Source organism: Tursiops truncatus, chromosome 2, assembly GCF_011762595.2.
Source record: "Tursiops truncatus isolate mTurTru1 chromosome 2, mTurTru1.mat.Y, whole genome shotgun sequence".
In the NCBI taxonomy this organism is placed as follows: Eukaryota; Metazoa; Chordata; class Mammalia; order Artiodactyla; family Delphinidae; genus Tursiops; species Tursiops truncatus.
This window is the reverse complement of record NC_047035.1, coordinates 107,104,653-107,124,179: the sequence shown is the minus strand read 5'-3', so window position 1 is coordinate 107,124,179 and position 19,527 is coordinate 107,104,653. Positions and strand designations below refer to the sequence as shown.

Below are 19,527 nucleotides of genomic sequence, written 5' to 3'. Positions count from 1 at the left end.
TTCATTCAGTACACATTTAGTACTTATTATGAACCAGGTCATAATAGCTAAGGCACTGGTTAAATCACTCTGTTCACTTTGCTCTAAATTAAAGCTCCCAGCCCACTGGGGGAGACAGATAAACAATGTAATGAGTACCCATAATGGATTTTACATAAATACAACCAGTGATTTGCCAGGTATTCCATTCATTAAACCTCTCCAAGTTTTTTAGAAAAAGTCCCAAAGTTAAAAATCTTCCACAAAAACATTCCCTGTATAGCAGCTATGTGGTGCTTATAATAGAAGACCATTTTCTGTCACTGACTCAAAATTCCGAAAAGGTGATTTGGGGGAAAAAAAGGCAGATATGTTACTGTGCTCTTGGGAAATTCGTTTGGGATTTGTCCAAGTTCTAGACTGGGAACCAAGGCTCCTGAGCAGGAGGGCAGATGTCATGATTTAGGATGCAGTTTACTTGGAGTCTCCCCTGACCTTAATCCCCAAAACAGTTGCCAGGGTAAAGGCAAAGGCCTTTAATAGGGTACACGTTTTCCCTAACACAGATTAGGTGAGAGGCATTTTCAGCAGGATCTTGTTGAAGGATCATTAAAAAACTTCCAACAAGGAGATTTACATGTTATTCAACCTTTTCATACCTCCAAATATTTTACTGAAAAGGAGAGTCGTGACCTCTGCAACATCTTAAGAAAAATGATTATAAATAGATTAATATTCTCTATTCCTTTAAGGGAAAGTGATGAAGGAGCTGGAGGCTCAGTGGGAGCTGTTCCCGGAAATCCCCAGGACCTCAGCACAAGTCAGGGAAGGGAGGTGGGGGCGTTACAGTGGAGGATTAGGGAGGGCGTCTGTAGCTGTGCCAAAGGAAAAAAATCTTGCCAAGAAAAGAGTATACAAAGCCGTGTTCATCAAAGCCTGTAACCCAAAGGGATCCCCTCAAAGCTTTACATGGAGAGAAAAGGTCGGCATCTGCTTCCTCCAAGAGGGCGCGAACTGCAGGCGGAGGCAGGTCTCAAGGGTCAGGCGCCCCTTTCTTCCAGTCCCACGACCTCTCCCTAGGTGCTCACGTCACATGGGTGACCTAGAACTGACCCAGAGGCTCCTCGGACCTCCTCCCTGCGCCCGCCGCCACCGCCAGAGCCGATGCCGACTCCGCACCCGGCAGGATGTACAATAGAGCGCCGGAGTCTCACCCTGTGGTCCAACCCTCCCCGTCGCCATGGTGACCGCCGGAGTCACGCAGCTCCACCCCTTCCTCGCTGCGTGGCCCCGCCCCTCCGAACGCGGAAACGCGAGGCTTGAGCCAGCTGCGCGAACGATTCGGGAGGAGGGAGGGCGGTGGCCGAGGCTCGCTTGGCTGCGCTCCCCGCCCCTCGGAGGCCGGCCTTCCAGCGCGCCCCAAAGGTCCACAGCGCTTGCGGTTACTGAGCGCTCAAGCCGCCGGCCCCGACCCAGGCCCAGCAGCTTCCCAGGCCCGCACCCGTAGTGGAGGGAAGAGCCGCCTTGGGGAGGAGGGAAAGGGACCTGGGGGCGGCCACGGCAGGTGAGGGGTGAGCGAGGCCCTGGGAAGCGGGGGATGTGGGTATATGACGCGTTTGTGGCTGCAGGTGAGTATGGTTTGTAGTGTGCGCGGCTGCCTCTGTCGGTGTGACTTTGTGAGTGTGGCCCTGAGTGGGTCGGTTCATGTGACCATGCACGTGATTGCACGTCCCTGTGTGTGTCTGAGGTCGAGTCTGAGTTCATGGGGGTGATTGGTGTGCCTGTGCCCCTGCCTTTGTGTAGCTGTCATCAGTGGGACTGGGAGAAGGTGGAGGTCTGTGTGTGGGTCGCCTGGGGTGGGCAGTGGGGCGCTTGACCTGGGCATACAACTGTAATACCATTTTGGGGCTACAGTGCTGCAGCCCAGGAACATATTTTTCCTGTAAACTTTTAAGAACTCAGAGCAGACTAGTTATTTTGGAGATTGCACCTCAGCCTGAAAGTGATAAATGCCTTTGTCATTGTTGAGTACGGGCCAGGTGTGAGGCTTGTGAAGGAGGCATGAGGAAAGTAGCAGGGCTAGGCTGTCTCACTTTTCCTAGGGAGTCATAAGTTCTGCATTTATGCTGCTTCTTTGTCTCCACCTACAATGTTCCAGCTCCTGTTGGCACAAAGCTTCAAGAGACTGAGGGGTGATAGAATAGCTGTGTGCAAATTTTCAAAAGCTTTTATACTAAGACAGAGTACAAGATGAGGTGTCACCGTCAAAATGTCAAGTAGTCAGCTTTTCCTCCCATGAGGTCTAGAAGATAATGGAATAAGTTTCTGAAGAAAGGAGGGGTAAATCTTCCCCTGAGGAAACTTAAAAAAAGAATAGCTCTGTACTGGTGTGGTGAGGTATGGAGGCTTGCATTAAAAAGCCAATGGCATTGCCCAGAGACTCTCAGGTTCTAATATTTCGTTATTGCTGGTGTTAATAATAATCACAGATTGTCCATACGAAGATCATATGATTGAGATAAAGGATAAGAAAACATCTGACTAGTTAAACTGGTTAGATGACTTACACATTTGTAAAGGCAATTTCACTGATTGTAAATTGGCAGGGCCTGTTGAAACCCTGAGGGATAAGTGGACTGTAAACTGGCTGGTTCTGCTGAAACCTTGAGGGATAAGTGCATGTAATTCTTGGTGCACACTCACAACTAGCAGTTTAATTGTCGAGCAGTACAAGGGCCAGAGAGGCCCCGGTGTCCAGAGCACTCCCTGAGGAGGGAGTTTTCTTAGGCAGGATTAAGGCAAAATTCCTGCAGCCCTTTTCCCAGCAACATGAACAGGTGCTTTTGTTTTTGTGAAGAATTGTGAGAGATCAAATCAGCATTGAGTTCGTGGTCCACATTCTTTCTTATTTAATACTGACCAGTTGAGTTACAGTCTCAGTGAACCTTTTTTTTTTTTTTTTTTGCCCTATGCAGAATGTTCCCCTTGTGACTTGGAAAAGTATTCCCCTGAAGTGGATGAAAGAGAGCTGGGAGAACAAACTTCCTTTTCATACCACTCACAGCTGCTTTCCCTTTGCAGCAGTTTTTTTTTTTTTTTTTTCACTTAAACGTCAGTTGGTCAGATGCAACATTTGGTATCTATCTTAGCTTTCATGTACTGCCAAACTAGCACAAGTGTTAAAATCACTTGCCTCTACAAAAATTTAGTCACAGTTGGGTGGAATCTCTCCATCCAGCAAGATTAGTTATAAAATAATATTAGGTGGTAGTGGATAATACTGAGGACTGTGGTGAGGAACATCTTTCTACTTACTGCTGAGGGAAGAAGTGGATGACAGTGAATGTGTGTGCCTGTGAATGATGTGTGTATATGTATTTGTATGGTAGTTTGGTTTGTAGATTGCAACTGATTCAAACTATGAATACTTTATTTTATCCCAAGTTTGGTGAATCTAGAAGCATACTTTCTGGCTTTAATTAGCTAAAGTGTTTTATAAATCTGTTGAGTAGGTTTTTTTCTAAACATGTTTTTGATATTTCCTCCTATCGAATAGTGATTGTTTATAGTATTGCAATACTAGAAAATGTCTCCATTAGGCAATATTTAGATGATATAGAAATATTTCAAGTCTGTCTAGGTAGAAAATATTCTGGAATTAACTATATGGGCTAGTTGCTTTCAATTAAAAGCAGTGACCAGCTCAGAGAAAGGCTGTAGTTCAAATGGCTTCAATTTTTAACATGTTAATATTTGTTAAGAGAAAATGAATATGCAAAGAATGATTTTCTTTATTTCAGTATGAATAAGAAATACATCTGCGCACACTGATTTTCAGCATAAGACTGGCTGATAATTTTCTTGATATTTTAGAGCCACTTAAGATTTTAATAAACTTTTCTAAGTACCATCCTAGCCTTGAGAGAAGAGACCATTATTACAGTGTCAAGGTTGTAAACCTAGTTTAATATTGGATGTCTACATTTACCATCTCCTTGGGGTTCAGTTTAGTAACCCCCAAGGTTAGTTTGCAGTTGAGATTGCTCAGTGCCCTGCGTACTTGAGGGAGAAGATTTGGAGGGCCAAGGAGGAAGATTCGTTGGTTTTAGAATCCCCAGCTCCTGACCAGTCCAGAGAAGCAGCCCCTCTAAAATGGCAGTTCAGAGTCATCGCAGGAGTTAAGTCCTAGGGTCTCAAACTCATCCTAGCCCTGCTAGGAAAATCCAGGCTTGTGCTGGGGTAGAGGACATGATGCAAACAAGCATTTGAATCCTTCCAAACTGATGGGTGGAAGTTCTCCATTGGGCAATAAGAATCTGCAACAAGGAACTATAATTTTCAGGTTCCTGTTACAACACAACACAGATCCCTGAGCAAAGAGGGGTAGCCTTTAAGTTGAAGACACCCAGCTAATGGAAAGCTCGTAGGTACCCGGGTTAAAAGGGACTCTAGGATTGCCTAGTTTGGCCTGCTTAGGATGTAGTCATTTATTTAGTCAACAGATAATGCCTGCTGTGTACCAAGCACTGTCCAACGCTTTGGAGAGAGAGTGGTGAAATAGTCACAGATGAGAAAACAGCCCCAAAAGGGTCAGTGACTTTTCCAACGTCACAGAGCTATAAAAGCTGGAAATCACTAATCTCACAACAGAAGACCACACATTTTTTCTAAAGGCACATGTTTTGTTTTGTTGCTAGTTATTGTGCCTTCAGGTCTATTCTGGTATCTTATCATGGATCTTTCAGAGTACATTATATCACTTTTAACCACATCCATATGAACAGCAAGTTTTCCTGTATTTTGCATTAAAAACTATGTGTGAGTTTCTGAAGCTATGTTCCCCTAGAGTGAGATTTACGGCATTTTATGAATTTATGAGGAAGCAGGCTTACATTAACTCCATTTTTTAGTATGGACTGTTCTCTAGAATTTTATCAGACAGGAATATCTTTATTAGCATAGATTCTTAAGATCTTGTCAAAAGATAGGTTATGCTACTGCATTTGAAATCATTTAACTAGGACAGACAGTCAGGTGTCAGAAAAGGCTGTCCTGTGTCTGGTCCTGGTTTTGCAATAGCCGTGGGATCTTGGGTAAGTCATTAAAATTTTCTAGACCAGACTCTTCTTCTGGAGGAACTAAGAGGGTTGGAATAATTCTCTCTTGGGGCCCTTCCTGCTCCATGATTATAGGTTTTCACCAAATTGTTTTCTGTAGTTTAAGTATACGCCGACAAGGTGAAATAGCCCATTTCCTCAGTTTTATCCTTTAAAGTATTGTTGGTAGAGCTAGACCAGACTCTACATTTAGTGCTGATGTAAACATGAATTCTTGACATGAAACATCACATGCTTTTATTTCAGGGTTAACCTCCATTTCAGCTAATCATGGGAGAGATTAAAGTCTCTCCTGATTATAACTGGTTTAGAAGTACAGTCCCCCTTAAAAAGGTATGTATGGTTTTACTACACCTCTTATTTGCAAAATCTTGTAATTGTTTTTATGTGTGATTTAGGTGTTATGTCTTAGTAGTGTTCGAGAGTAAAGGTTATTGCCAAGTATTGTGACTGGGTTGGAGAGCCTAAAGTTCACCCCTTCCCTGTCAAGTACAATCAACCTTTGAGACTCATTCAAGAGTAAAAGTGAGAATAACTGTACTCATTATTTTATAATTGTTTTTACATATTCAAGCAAGCAGGAATATGTGTACTCCTCTGTATAGTTTAGTAGAAAGCTGACAGCAACTGCAACTGTACAGTAAGTGCAGTTAGATTCTATTAGAAAGCATTTTCCTGTTCCTCAGATTTAAGATTTACAGTGAGTCACATTATAGGTCCTCTGTTTGCCATGATATATACTCATTCTGCCATAGTCATCTTTTGGAAACTTTATATGCCTGGGATGTCTAAAAACGCTAAACACTTCTATTGAAGTTTGTTGACTCTGAGTCCCAAGTTAATCCCAAATGTTTGGGGATCACACTAGACAAAAGTTGTGTCAGAATAAAATCTTTGCTGATCCCCTTGCAGAAATATTAGAGTACTATGATCTGAAGAACATCTGTGTCTCTGTTGTAATTATTTTGTCAGGATAGATAGCTGTGGAAGTATCATGCAAGTTTGAATTGATAACAGAATTACACTTCATATAGAAATTTGAGATACAGTCTCCAAGTATAGACAGAATACCTGCTATATACCTGGCACTGTTGTAGGAAGTCCCCAAATATCTTATTTAATTCTTTCAACAGTTTAACAAAGTGGATAGTGGTGTGCCCACTTAGCAGATGGGAAAACTGAGGTTCATGGAGGTTAACATGTTAAAGTCACACAGTCTAGTTGAGTTTAAATTAAAATCAAATTAATCTGGCTTCACAGCCAGAACTGGGCTTCCCTGGTGGCACAGCGGTTAAGAATCCGCCTGCCAGTGCAGGGGACATGGGTTCGATCCCTGGTCCAGGAAGATCCCATGTGCCGCTGAGCAACTAAGCCTGTGCGCCACAACTACTGAGCCTGCGTGCCACAACTACTGAGGCCCGTGCGCCTAGAGCCCATGCTCCGCAACAAGAGTAGCCACGGCAATGAGAAGCCCGCGCACCACAATAAAGAGTAGCCCCTGCTCTCCGCAACTAGAGAAAGCCCGCAGTCAGCAACAAAGACCCAACGCAGCCAAAAAATCAATTAACTTCTTTAAAAAAAAGAAAAAATTCCTTAAAAAAAAGCCAGAACTAATTGGCAGCTTACCAAAGGGAACCCGCCTTTCTCCTTGCTACCCCAGGAACTACTGCCCATGCTAGGAGAATTGCCCCCAGAGTCCCTCTGCCTTGTCCCATCCCCTCAAGTGATTCATGTGAGCTCCTCTTGATGGACTCACTCAGCAAGCTAATCACCAGACCCAAAACAACACAAACTTACCTAAATATTCTTGGAAGTAGTAGTTTCATTGATGTAATTTTCTCCTTTGGTCAGTTTGGCCCACAAGACGTGAAAAGTTTGCTTGAAATTTCATAGTGCTAGATTTTCATTTCAGAGATCTGAATATCTTATCTCATATGAATTTTATTATTATAAGGTTGGAATTTACCGCATACCACTGTCAGAGGTTACTGAGATTTTGTTTACTACAATCATAGCAAAAAGAAACAGGAAAAGCAAAAATGTGAGTGGCAAATACAAAGGGCAAAAACATAATCATGAGATATACTGTCACCCGAGGAAGTCCAGAAGGTGTTGGTTAGGGCCGTTTGGGCTTTGCCCTGCCCTGTTTGTCTGCTCCCAGTGATGCCAGTGACCGCGGTTAGTGTGCCGCCACCCACATTGGCACCATGGGCCCCACAGCACTGCCAGTTAGGAGCTCTCAGAAAATAGAACCTTGAACTTTTTAATGTAAAAAGGATAAGTGTTGATTTGCATTGGCAAAAGTTCAAGCAGTTAATGTACTTTTCCAAATACCAAAAAGTCAGCCAAAGAGAACAAAAATTATCATGCAGTGCATACTGTAGCTAACACTCTTGACACTGTTGAACACTCAGTATCTGCCAAACTCTGTGCTAAACACCTGATTTGTCTCGGCTCATGTAATGCTCATCTGTTTCCCTTTTTGGGTCAAGAACCACTAAATCAGGAAGGTTTCTGATGACCTTCCTCCTTCTTACCCCCTTTTCCTCCAAAAGCCAGTTTTTCCCTGAGCCCATTCCCCACACTGACTGAATGGTTTGAAACATTCTCTGGGGACAGTGATGCCTATACCTGCCTCGTCCCTCCTCTCTAGCAGAGGTCTCCCCTTCAGAGTCTTGGTCTAGAGCAGGCTCCTGAAGCATCTCTTTGAGAGGTCCCATCTCTACCCAGTTTCTCCCTGGAGGCTGGAGTCGTTTCTTCCCCTCACTTCCCCTGGTCACACACTGACCCTGCTGATCCCAGCCCGCCCTCTGGGCCAGCACCCAAGGATGACTCTGCAAATTGTCCTCCTCCTATGTGCACACACGCATGCGCACAGGCACGCGTGTGCGTGCGCGCAGGTGCGCGCGCGCGCGCACACACACACACACACAGAGGCAGAAGTATGGGGAAGAAATCAGATGCCATGTACAGAGTTTACTGTTTAATGGTAAATGATAAATTTCATATAATCATGGCTGGGGAGGAAAATTCAAAACTGATAGAGAAAACAGCTCTTGGGAGAAGTATAAAGCAGTTCCATGGACTATGTCAGCACTGAAGAGGGAAGTGGAGACAGCCGTTCTTTATATGTGCTAGTCTGGTGTGATCCCCTCATTAGCTTGTAACAACCAAGGCAGTAATATTAAAATTGTCAGTGAAACTATAGTGCTGAAATAACTATATAAAACCCAATCCATGAGGTTTTTCATTTTGTTTCTTATAATTTTCCCTCCAGATTATTGTGGATGATGACGACAGTAAGATCTGGTCGCTCTACGATGCAGGCCCCAGAAATATCAGGTGTCCTCTCATATTTCTCCCTCCCGTCAGCGGAACTGCTGATGTATTTTTCCGGCAGATTTTGGCTTTGACTGGATGGGGTTACCGGGTTATAGCTGTAAGTATTATTGATTCAGGATTGAAATTAAGTCCACATTTTCTGGTTTTCTGTGTGTGTGTGTGCATGTGCGCTTCTGTTTCTGATTAACTGTAGTAATAGGCGTGTTTTTTATTGAGGTAAGATACTGTTTTCCTTTGTTAAAATGTGAAAGGGAGTTTTTTGAAGGAAGGTGGTGTGGTTCACCAACATACAGAGGCTCAGAGGGGACAAACCTCTATTGGAAGCCTTCTTTACCCTCAGCTTGAACATGCATTTTCTGAATAAGTCTGACCAGCAGGAAGCATTGTCCTTGTTTATAGTTAAGGAGACTGAGGTCCGGACCGTTTTAGTGATCACCGAGGGTCACACAGCCAGTAGGCCATGGAGGGAGAGCCCAGCTCAGTCTTCTGACCCCATTCACCCTCCCCTTTTATTACATCACTGCTTCGGGGGCAGCAGAGGGATCAGCTGACATCCAGGGGACTGAAAGCTTGCTTTAATGTGAGTCTTTGATAGGTGAGGTGAGGCTCATTAATTAGCTCATATCCTTCGCATTTGGTTTTTTGTTTCTAATCTTTATCACTGAGTTCGGTCCAAATCTAGTTTCGCATTGATCATTCTCTAAGCTTCTTCTCTGGGAGGTGGGCGTAGGTAGGAAGGCACTGTTTGTTTTTTTGTTTTTGTTTTGGCCACACGGCGTGGCAGCGAGATCTTAGTTCCCTGACCAGGGATTGAACCCATGCCCCGTGCAGTAGAAGCACAGAGTCCTAACCACTGCACTGCCAGGGAATTCCCAGGAAGGCACTGTTGCTCACAGTGGAGTGTTTGGTGTGCCTCGATCGGATCAGGACAATGGATGTTGGTTTCCTAACTTCCCCTGGAAGGAGAGGCTCTGGCTTTGGAGCCAGCAGTTGTTTTTGGGACCTGGAATGTTAACATGTAAACATTACTCCCCTTGGAAGTACTGCTGTTAGTATACATTTTATTTACTGCCTAGAAGAGAGAAAACGTGGACCAGATCTCTTCTCTTGGTTGATAACTGAAAATTCCAATGGGGTTACCACTAATTGGGGTCATAAAAGACAAATCCAATTCCTCTTCATCCAGGCAGCCCTTCTCTTTCTTGAAAAAACTAGTTATTATCGGTGGCCTACTGCCTTCCGCCCCCAGGTCTTTTCTTCTCCAGCTAAATTTCTCCAGATTCTTTAACCATTCCTCGTATTGTGTGTTTGAATCCCTGCAACATAATCCTCCCTTGTTCTGGGTTTTCAGTAATCCCTCTCAGTGGACAGCATTGCAGGAGAGCAGAGTGGTAACCGCCCTCATTCCAGTCCACTGCAGCCTAAGTCGTGACACTTTCTGTCCTTGTGGTCCCTGTTGATCAGCCAGGGAGGGGGAACCTGAGCAGCCCCTGGGTGTCTGTCTCACTTTAGAGTGCTGTCCAAAGCGAACAGTGTGGTTATCACTCTAAACTGACAGGGCACATAGCCTTGCCTTCTGGCTGGATGTTTCTTCTTGCTTCTTGATGTAGGCTTTTGCTATTTCTTAGCTAGATAATGAATCAAGAAAAAGGCCAGCAATGTCTTCAAAATTACTTTGTCCTTCTTAAGATTTGATCAGAATGCCCAACCCCAGGAGGTTCTGAAATTTACTAGGTATTTGTTAAATACCTAGCAGTTAAAATGCATGGATCCTCTTTTCATTTACATATTTATTGAGATAATTATAGGTTCACATGCAGTAAGAAATACTAGAGAGATATCCCTTATATACTTTGCCCAGTTTCTCCCAATAGTAACATTTTATAAAACTGTAGTAGGATATCACAACCAAGACATTGATGTTAATGTAATCCACCAGCCTTGTTCAGATTTCCCAGTTTTACTCGTACTCAGTTGTGTGTGTGTGTATCAAGTCATATACAGTTTTATTACCTGTCTAGGGCACAGATTTTTTAAATTTAATTTTTATTTTATATTATAGTTGATTTACAATGTTGTGTTAGTTTCAGGTGTACAGCAAAGTGATTCAGTTATACATATACATATATCCATTCTTTTTCAGATGGTTTTCCCATATAGATTATTAGAGAATATTGAGTAGAGTTTCCTGAGCTATACAGTAGGTTCTTGTTGATTATCTATTTTATATATAGTAACACTACTATATATATATTTTAATCCCAAACTTCTAATTCATCCCTCCCCCTACCATTGCCCTTTGGTAACAGTAAGTTTGTTTTCGAAGTCTGTGAGTCTGTTTCTGTTTTAAGTTCATTTGTATCTTTTTTTTTTTTTTTTTTTTGCGATGCATGGGCCTCCCACTGTTGTGGCCTGTCCCGTTGCGGAGCACAGGCTCTGGACGCGCAGGCTCAGCAGCCATGGCTCACGGGCCTAGCTGCTCCGCGGCATGTGGGATCTTCCCGGACTGGGGCACGAACCCGTATCCCCTGCATTGGCAGGCGGACTCTCAACCACTGCGCCACCAGGGAAGCCCCTGTATCATTTTTTTTAACTTCCACATATAAATGTTATCCTATGATATTTGTCTTTCTGTGTCTGACTTAACTTCACTTAGTATGATAATCTCTAGATCCATCCATGGTGCTGCAAATGGCATTATTTCATTCATTTTTATGGCTGAGTAGTATTCCATTGTATATATGTACCACATCTTCTTTATCCATTCCTCTCGATGGACATTTAGGTTGCTTCCATGTCTTGGCTGTTGTGAACAGTGCTGCACTGAACATTGGAGTGCATGTATCGTTTTGAATTATGATTTTTTCTGGATATATGCCCAGGAGTGAGATTGCTGGATAAAATGGTAGTTCTTAGTTTTTTTTTTTGTTTTTTTTTTTTTGTGGTACGCAGGCCTCTCACTGTTGTGGCCTCTCCCGTTACGGAGCGCAGGCTCCGGACGCGCAGGCTCAACGGCCATGGCTCACAGGCCCAGCCGCTCTGCGGCATGTGGGATCTTCCCGTACTGGGGCACGAACCCATGTCCCCTGCATCGGCAGGCGGACTCTCAACCACTGTGCCACCAGGGAAGCCTGGTAGTTCTTAGTTTGTTAAGGAACCTCCATACTGTTCTCCACAGTAGTTGTACCAATTTAGATTCCCATCAACAGTGTAGGAGAGTTCTCTTTTCTCCACACCCTCTTTAGCATTTATTGTTTGTAGACTTTTTGATGATGGCCATTCTGACTCATGTGAGGTGATACCTCATTGTAGTTTTGATTTGCATTTCTCTAATAATTAGCAGTGTTGAGCATCTTTTCATGTGCTTTTTGGCTATCTGTATGTCTTCTTTGGAGAAATGTCTACTCAGGTCTTCTGCCCATTTTTCAATCAGGTTGTTTGTTTTTTGATATTGAGCTGCATGAGCTGTTTGTATATTTTGGAGATTAATCCCTTGTCAGTTGCTTCGTTTGCAAATATTTTCTCCCATCCTGTGGATTGTCTTTTCATTTTGTTTATGGTTTCCTTTGCTGTGCAAAAGCTTTTAAGGTTAATTAGGTCCCATTTGTTTATTTTTATTTTCATTACTCTAGATGGTGGATCCAAAAAGATATTGCTGTGATTTATGTCAGAGTGTTCTGCCTATGTTTTCCTCTGAGAGTTTTACAGTATCCAGTCTTCATTTAGGTCTTTGATCTATTTTGAGTTTATTTTTGTGTATGGTATTAGAGAATGTTCTAGTTTCATTCTTTTACGTGTAGCTGTCCAGTTTTCCCAGCACCATTTCTCCATTGTATATTCTTGTCTCCTTTGTCATAGATTAATTGACTGTAGGCACGTGGGTTTATTTCTGTGCTTTCTATCCTGTTCCACTAATCTATATTTCTGTTTTTGTGCCAGTACCATACTGTTTTGATTACTGTAGCTTTGTAGTATAGTCTGAAATCAGGGAGACCGGATCCTCCAGCTCCATTTTTCTTTCTCAGGATTGCTTTGGCTATTCGGATCTTTTGTGTTTCCATACAGATTTTTAAATTTTTTGTTCTAGTTCTGTGAAACATGCCATTGGTAATTTAATAGGGATTGCATTGAATCTGTAGATTGCCTAGAGTAGTATAGTCATTTTGACAATATTGATTCTTCCAATCCAAGAACACAGTCTATCTTTCAATTTGTTTGTGTCACCTTCAGTTTCTTTCATCAGCATCTTACAGTTTTCAGAGTATAGGCCTTTTTCCTCCTTAGGCAGGTTTATTCCTAGATATTTTATTCTTTTTGCTGCATTGGTAAATGGGATTGTTTCTTTAATTTCTCTTTCTGATCTTTCATTGTTAATGTATAGAAATGCAACAGATTTCTGTGTATTAATTTTGTATCCTGCAACTTTACCGAATTCATTGATGAGCTCTAGTAGTTTTATGATAGCATCTTTAGGATTTTCTCTGAATACTATCGCATCATCTGCAAACAGTGACAGTTTTACTTCTTTTCCAATTTGGATTCCTTTTATTTCTTTTACTTCTCTAATTCCCGTGGCTAGGAATTCCAAAACTATGTTGAAAAAAGTGGCAAGAGTGGACATCCTCGTCTTGTTTCTGATCCTAGAGAAAATGCTTTCAGCTTTTCACCGTTGAGTCTGATGTTGGTGTGGGTTTGTCATATATGGCCTTTATTATGTTGAGGTAGGTTCTATGCCTACTTTCTGGAGAGTTTTTATAATAAATGGGTGTTGAGTTTTGTCAAGAGCTTTTTCTGCATCTATTAGATGATCATATGGTTTTTCTTCTTCAGTTTGTTAATGTGGTGTATCACACTGATTGATTTGTGGATATTGAAAAATCCTTGCATCCCACTTGATCATGGTGTATTATCCTTTTAATGTATTGTTGGATTCAGTTTGCTATTATTTTTTTGAGGACTTTTGCATCTATGTTAATCAGTGATATTGGTTTCTTTCTATTTTTGTGGTATCTTTGTCTGGTTTTGGTATCAGGGTGATGATGGCCTCATAGAATGAGTTTGGGAGTGTTCCTTTCTCTGCAGTTTTTTGGAATAGTTTCAGAAGGATAGGTGTTAACTCTTGTCTAAATGCTTGATAGAATTCCCCTGTGAAGCCATCTGGTCCTGGACTTTTGTTTGTTGGAAGTTGTTGTTTTTTTTTAACATCTTTATTGGGGTATAATTGCTTTACAATGGTGTGTTAGTTTCTGCTTTATAACAAAGTGAATCAGTTATACATATACATATGTTCCCATATCTCTTCCCTCTTGCATTTCCCTCCCTCCCACCCTCCCTATCCCACCACTGCAGGCGGTCACAAATCACCAAGCTGATATCCCTGTGCCATGTGGCTGCTTCCCACTAGCTATCTACCTTACGTTTGGTAGTGTATATATGTCCATGCCTCTCTCTCGCTTTATCACAGCTCACCCTTCCCCCTCCCCATATCTTCAAGTCCGTTCTCCAGTAGGTCTGTGTCTTTCTTCCTGTCTTATCCCTAGGCTCTTCATGACATTTTTTTTCCTTAAATTCCATATATATGTGTTAGCATACGGTATTTGTCTTTCTCTTTCTGACTTACTTCACTCTGTATGACAGACTCTAGGTCTATCCACCTCATTACAAATAGCTCAATTTCGTTTCTTTTTATGGCTGAGTAATATTCCATTGTATATATGTGCCACATCTTCTTTATCCATTCATCCGATGATGGGCACTTAGGTTGTTTCCATCTCCGGGCTATTGTAAATAGAGCTGCAATGAACATTTTGGTACATGACTCGTTTTTTTTTTTTTTTTACTTAAAAGTTTAATCATATCAGGTTATTTTCCCTGTTGACAAATTTCATAACAGAAACAATATGCATTTATTGACTTTCAATAGCCCTAGGTACAATGAAAGTATTGTGCTTAATGTTGATGTCTCTAAAGACAGGTCTGTATTAATTAAGACCACAAGCTTAAGCTAGCTCTAATACCAAATATTAATTCAATATTAAATATTTCCCAGATCACACGAACCTGAAATGTATTCTAGTGAGCTTCTTTTATATTTCTGAGAATGTATATAAGCACTCAATTTCTTTTAAGCAAATTAAATACAGCTCATTTACAAGTTAATTTTGTTTTTTATATATATACATATGTTCCCATATCTCTTCCCGCTTGCGTCTCCCTCCCTCCCACCCTCCCTATCCCACCCCTCCAGGCGGTCACAAAGCACCGAGCTGATCTCCCTGTGCTATGCGGCTGCTTCCCACTAGCTATCTACCTTACGTTTGGTAGTGTATATATGTCCATGCCTCTCTCTCGCTTTGTCACTGTTTACCCTTCCCCCGCCCCATAGCCTCAAGTCCATTCTCTAGTAAGTCTGTGTCTTTATTCCTGTTTCACCCCTAGGTTTTTCATGACATTTTTTTTTCTTAAATTCCATATATATGTGTTAGCATATGGTATTTGTCTCTCTCTTTCTGACTTACTTCACTCTGTATGACAGACTCTAGGTCTATCCACCTCATTACAAATAGCTCAATTTCGTTTCTTTTTATGGCTGAGTAATATTCCATTGTATATATGTGCCACATCTTCTTTATCCATTCATCCAATGATGGACACTTAGGTTGTTTCCATCTCTGGGCTATTGTAAATAGAGCTGCAATGAACATTTTGGTACATGACTGTTTTTGAATTATGGTTTTCTCAGGGTATATGCCCAGTAGTAGGATTGCTGGGTCATAATGGTAGTTCTATTTGCAGTTTTTTAAGGAACCTCCATACTGTTCTCCACAGTGGCTGTATCAATTTACATTCCCACCAACAGTGTAAGAGGGTTCCCTTTTCTCCACACCCTCTCCAGCATTTATTGTTTCTAGATTTTTTGATGATGGCCATTCTGACTGGTGTGAGATGATATCTCATTGTAGTTTTCATTTGCATTTCTCTAATGATTAGTGATGTTGAGCATTCTTTCATGTGTTTGTTGGCACTCTGTATATCTTCTTTGGAGAAATGTCTATTTAGGTCTTTTGCCCATTTTTGGATTGGGTTGTTTGTTTTTTTGTTATTAAGCTGCATGAGCTGCTTATAAATTTTGGAGATTAATCCTTTGTCAGTTGCTTCATTTGCAAATATTTTCTCCCATTCTGAGGGTTGTCTTTTGGTCTTCTTTATGGTTTCCTTTGCTGTGCAAAAGCTTTGAAGTTTCATTAGGTCCCATTTGTTTACTTTTGTTTTTATTTCCATTTCTCTAGGAGGTGGGTCAAAAAGGACCTTGCTGTGATTTATGTCATAGAGTGTCCTGCCTATGTTTTCCTCTAAGAGTTTGATAGTTTCTGGCCTTACATTTAGGTCTTTAATCCATTTTGAGCTTATTTTTGTGTATGGTGTTAGGGAGTGATCTAATCTCATACTTTTACATGTACCTGTCCAGTTTTCCCAGCACCACTTATTGAATAGGCTGTCCTTTCTCCACTGTACATTCCTGCCTCCTTTGTCAAAGATAAGGTGACCATATGTGTGTGGGTTTATCTCTGGGCTTTCTATCCTGTTCCATTGATCTATCTTTCTGTTTTTGTGCCAGTACCATACTGTCTTGATTACTGTAGCTTTGTAGTATAGTCTGAAGTCAGGGAGCCTGATTCCTCCAGCTCCGTTTTTCGTTCTCAAGATTGCTTTGGCTATTTGGGGTCTTTTGTGTTTCCATACAAAGTGTGAAATTTTTTGTTGTAGTTCTGTGAAAAATGCCAGTGGTAGTTTGATAGGGATTGCATTGAATCTATAGATTGCTTTGGGTAGTAGAGTCATTTTCACAATGTTGATTCTTCCAATCCAGGAACATGGTATATCTCTCCATCTATTTGTATCATGTTTAATTTCTTTCATCCGTGTCTTATAATTTTCTGCATACAGGTCTTTTGTCTCCTTAGGTAGGTTTATTCGTAGATATTTTATTCTTTTTTTAAAATGGTAAATGGGAGTGTTTTCTTGATTTCACTTTCAGATTTTTCATCCTTAGTGTATAGGAATGCCAGAGATTTCTGTGCATTAATTTTGTATCCTGCTACTTCACCAAATTCATTGATTAGCTCTAGTAGTTTCCTGGTAGCATCTTTAGGATTCTCTATGTATAGTATCATGTCATCTGCAAACAGTGACAGCTTTACTTCTTCTTTTCCGATTTGGATTCCTTTTATTTCCTTTTCTTCTCTGATTGCTGTGGCTAAAACTTCCAAAACTATGTTGAGTAAGAGTGGTGAGAGTGGGCAACCTTGTCTTGTTCCTGATCTTAGTGGAAATGCTTTCAGTTTTTCACCATTGAGGACGATGTTGGCTGTGGGTTTGTCATATATGGCCTTTATTATGTTGAGGAAAGTTCCCTCTATGCCTACTTTCTGCAGGGTTTTTATCATAAATGGGTGTTGAATTTTGTCAAAAGCTTTCTCTGCATCTATTGAGATGATCATATGGTTTTTCTCCTTCAATTTGTTAATATGGTGTGTCACGTTGATTGATTTGCATATATTGAAGAATCCTTGCATTCCTGGAATAAACCCCACTTGATCATGGTGTATGATCCTTTTAATGTGCTGTTGGATTCTGTTTGCTAGTAGTTTGTTGAGGATTTTTGCATCTATGTTCATCAGTGATATTGGCCTGTAGTTTTCTTTCTTTGTGACATCCTTGTCTGGTTTTGGTATCAAGGTGATGGTGGCCTCGTAGAATGAGTTTGGGAGTGTTCCTCCCTCTGCTATATTTTGGAAGAGTTTGAGAAGGATAGGTGATAGCTCTTCTCTAAATGTTTGATAGAATTCGCCTGTGAAGCCATCTGGTCCTGGGCTTTTGCTTGTTGGAAGATTCTTAATCACAGTTTCAATTTCAGTGCTTGTGTTTGGTCTGTTCATATTTTCTATTTCTTCCTGATTCAGTCTTGGCAAGTTGTGCCTTTCTAAGAATGTGTCCATTTCTTCCAGGTTGTCCATTTTATTGGCATAGAGTTGCTTGTAGTAATCTCTCATGATCTTTTGTATTTCTGCAGTGTCAGTTGTTACTTCTCCTTTTTCATTTCTAATTCTATTGATTTGAGTCTTCTCCCTTTTATTCTTGATGAGTCTGGCTAATGGTTTATCAATTTTGTTTATCCTTTCAAAGAACCAGCTTTTAGTTTTATTGATCTTTGCTATCGTTTCCGTCATTTCTTTTTCATTTATTTCTGATCTGATTTTTATGATTTCTTTCCTTCTGCTAACTTTGGGTTTTTTTTTGTTCTTCTTTCTCTAATTGCTTTAGGTGCAAGGTTAGGTTGTTTATTCGAGATGTTTCCTGTTTCTTGAGGTAGGATTGTATTGCTATAAACTTCCCTCTTAGAACTGCTTTTGCTGCATCCCATAGATTTTGAGTTGTGTCTCCATTGTCATTTGTTTCTAGGTATTTTTTGATTTCCTCTTTGATTTCTTCAGTGATCACTTCGTTATTAAGTAGTGTGTTGTTTAGCCTCCATGTGTTTGTATTTTTTACAGATCTTTTCCTGTAATTGATATCTAGTCTCATAGCGTTGTGGTTGGAAAAGATACTTGATACAATTTCAATTTTCTTAAATTTACCAAGGCTTGATTTGTGACCCAAGATATGATCTATTCTGGAGAATGTTCCATGAGCACTTGAGAAAAATGTGTATTCTGTTGTTTTTGGATGGAATGTCCTATAAATATCAATTAACTCCATCTCGTTTAATGTATCATTTAAAGCTTGTGTTTCCTTATTTATTTTCATTTTGGATGATCTGTCCATTGGTGAAAGTGGGGTGTTAAAGTCCCCTACTATGAATGTGTTACTGTCGATTTCCCCTTTTATGGCTGTCAGTATTTGCCTTATGTATTGAGGTGCTCCTATGTTGGGTGCATAAATATTTACAATTGTTATATCTTCTTCTTGGATCGATCCCTTGATCATTATGTAGTGTCCTTCTTTGTCTCTTCTAATAGTCTTTGTTTTAAAGTCTATTTTGTCTGATATGAGAATTGCTACTCCAGCTTTCTTTTGGTTTCCATTTGCATGGAATACCTTTTTCCATCCCCTTACTTTCAGTCTGTATGTGTCTCTAGGTCTGAACTGGGTCTCTTGTAGACAGCAAATATATGCATCTTGTTTTTGTATCCATTCAGCCAATCTGTGTCTTTTGGTGGGAGCATTTAGTCCATTTACATTTAAGGTAATTATCGATATGTGTGTTCCCATTCCCATTTTCTTAATTGTTTTGGGTTCGTTATTGTAGGTCTTTTCCTTCTTTTGTGTTTCTTGCCTAGAGAAGTTCCTTTAGCAGTTGTTGTAGAGCTGGTTTGGTGGTGCTGAACTCTCTCAGCTTTTGCTTGTCTGTAAAGGTTTTAATTTCTCCATCAGATCTGAATGAGATCCTTGCTGGGTAGAGTAATCTTGGTTACAGGTTTTTCTCCTTCAACACTTTCTATATGTCATGCCACTCCCTTCTGGCTTGCAGAATTTCTGCTGAAAGATCAGCTGTTAACCTTATGGGGATTCCCTTGTGTGTTATTTGTTTTTCCCTTGCTGCTTTTAATATGTTTTCTTTGTATTTAATTTTTGACAGTTTGATTAATATGTGTCTTGGCCTATTTCTCCTTGGATTTATCCTGTATGGGACTCTCTGTGCTTCCTGGACTTGATTAACTATTTCCTTTCCCATATTAGGGAAGTTTTCAACTATAATCTCTTCAAATATTTTCTCAGTCCCTTTCTTTTTCTCTTCTTCTTCTGGAACCCCTATAATTCGAATGTTGTTGCGTTTAATGTTGTCCCAGACGTCTCTGAGACTGTCCTCAGTTCTTTTCATTCTTTTTTCTTTATTCTGCTCTGCAGTAGTTATTTCCACTATTTTATCTTCCAGGTCACTTATCCGTTCTTCTGCCTCAGTTATTCTGCTATTGATCCCATCTAGAGTATTTTTCATTTCATTTATTGTGTTGTTCATCATTGTTTGTTTCATCTTTAGTTCTTCTAGGTCCTTGTTAACTGATTCTTGCATTTTGTCTATTCTATT

At 40.8% G+C, this 19,527-nt stretch overlaps 2 protein-coding genes across 10 annotated transcripts in view; one reads left to right on the top strand and one right to left on the bottom strand.

Moving 5' to 3' along the window:
- SLC51B (SLC51 subunit beta) overlaps positions 1 to 19,527 on the bottom strand; it is a 206,801-nt gene that overhangs the window by 54,425 nt on the left and 132,849 nt on the right. The gene's annotated exons all lie outside the window — the stretch shown is intronic.
- Positions 1,301 to 19,527, top strand: part of SPG21 (SPG21 abhydrolase domain containing, maspardin) — an 81,103-nt gene continuing 62,876 nt past the window's right edge. The window contains exons 1-4 of one of the 8 annotated variants that reach the window (XM_019948298.3): positions 1,301 to 1,607; positions 5,343 to 5,429; positions 7,051 to 7,137; positions 8,374 to 8,535. In XM_019948298.3, the coding sequence (XP_019803857.2) occupies positions 5,367 to 5,429; positions 7,051 to 7,137; positions 8,374 to 8,535 (312 nt within the window). In that variant the 5' untranslated portion in view covers positions 1,301 to 1,607; positions 5,343 to 5,366. The remainder of the gene's footprint in view (positions 1,608 to 5,342; positions 5,430 to 7,050; positions 7,138 to 8,373; positions 8,536 to 19,527) is intronic. The other 7 variants (XM_073799798.1, XM_073799795.1, XM_073799793.1 and 4 more) reach the window with 7 other exon arrangements.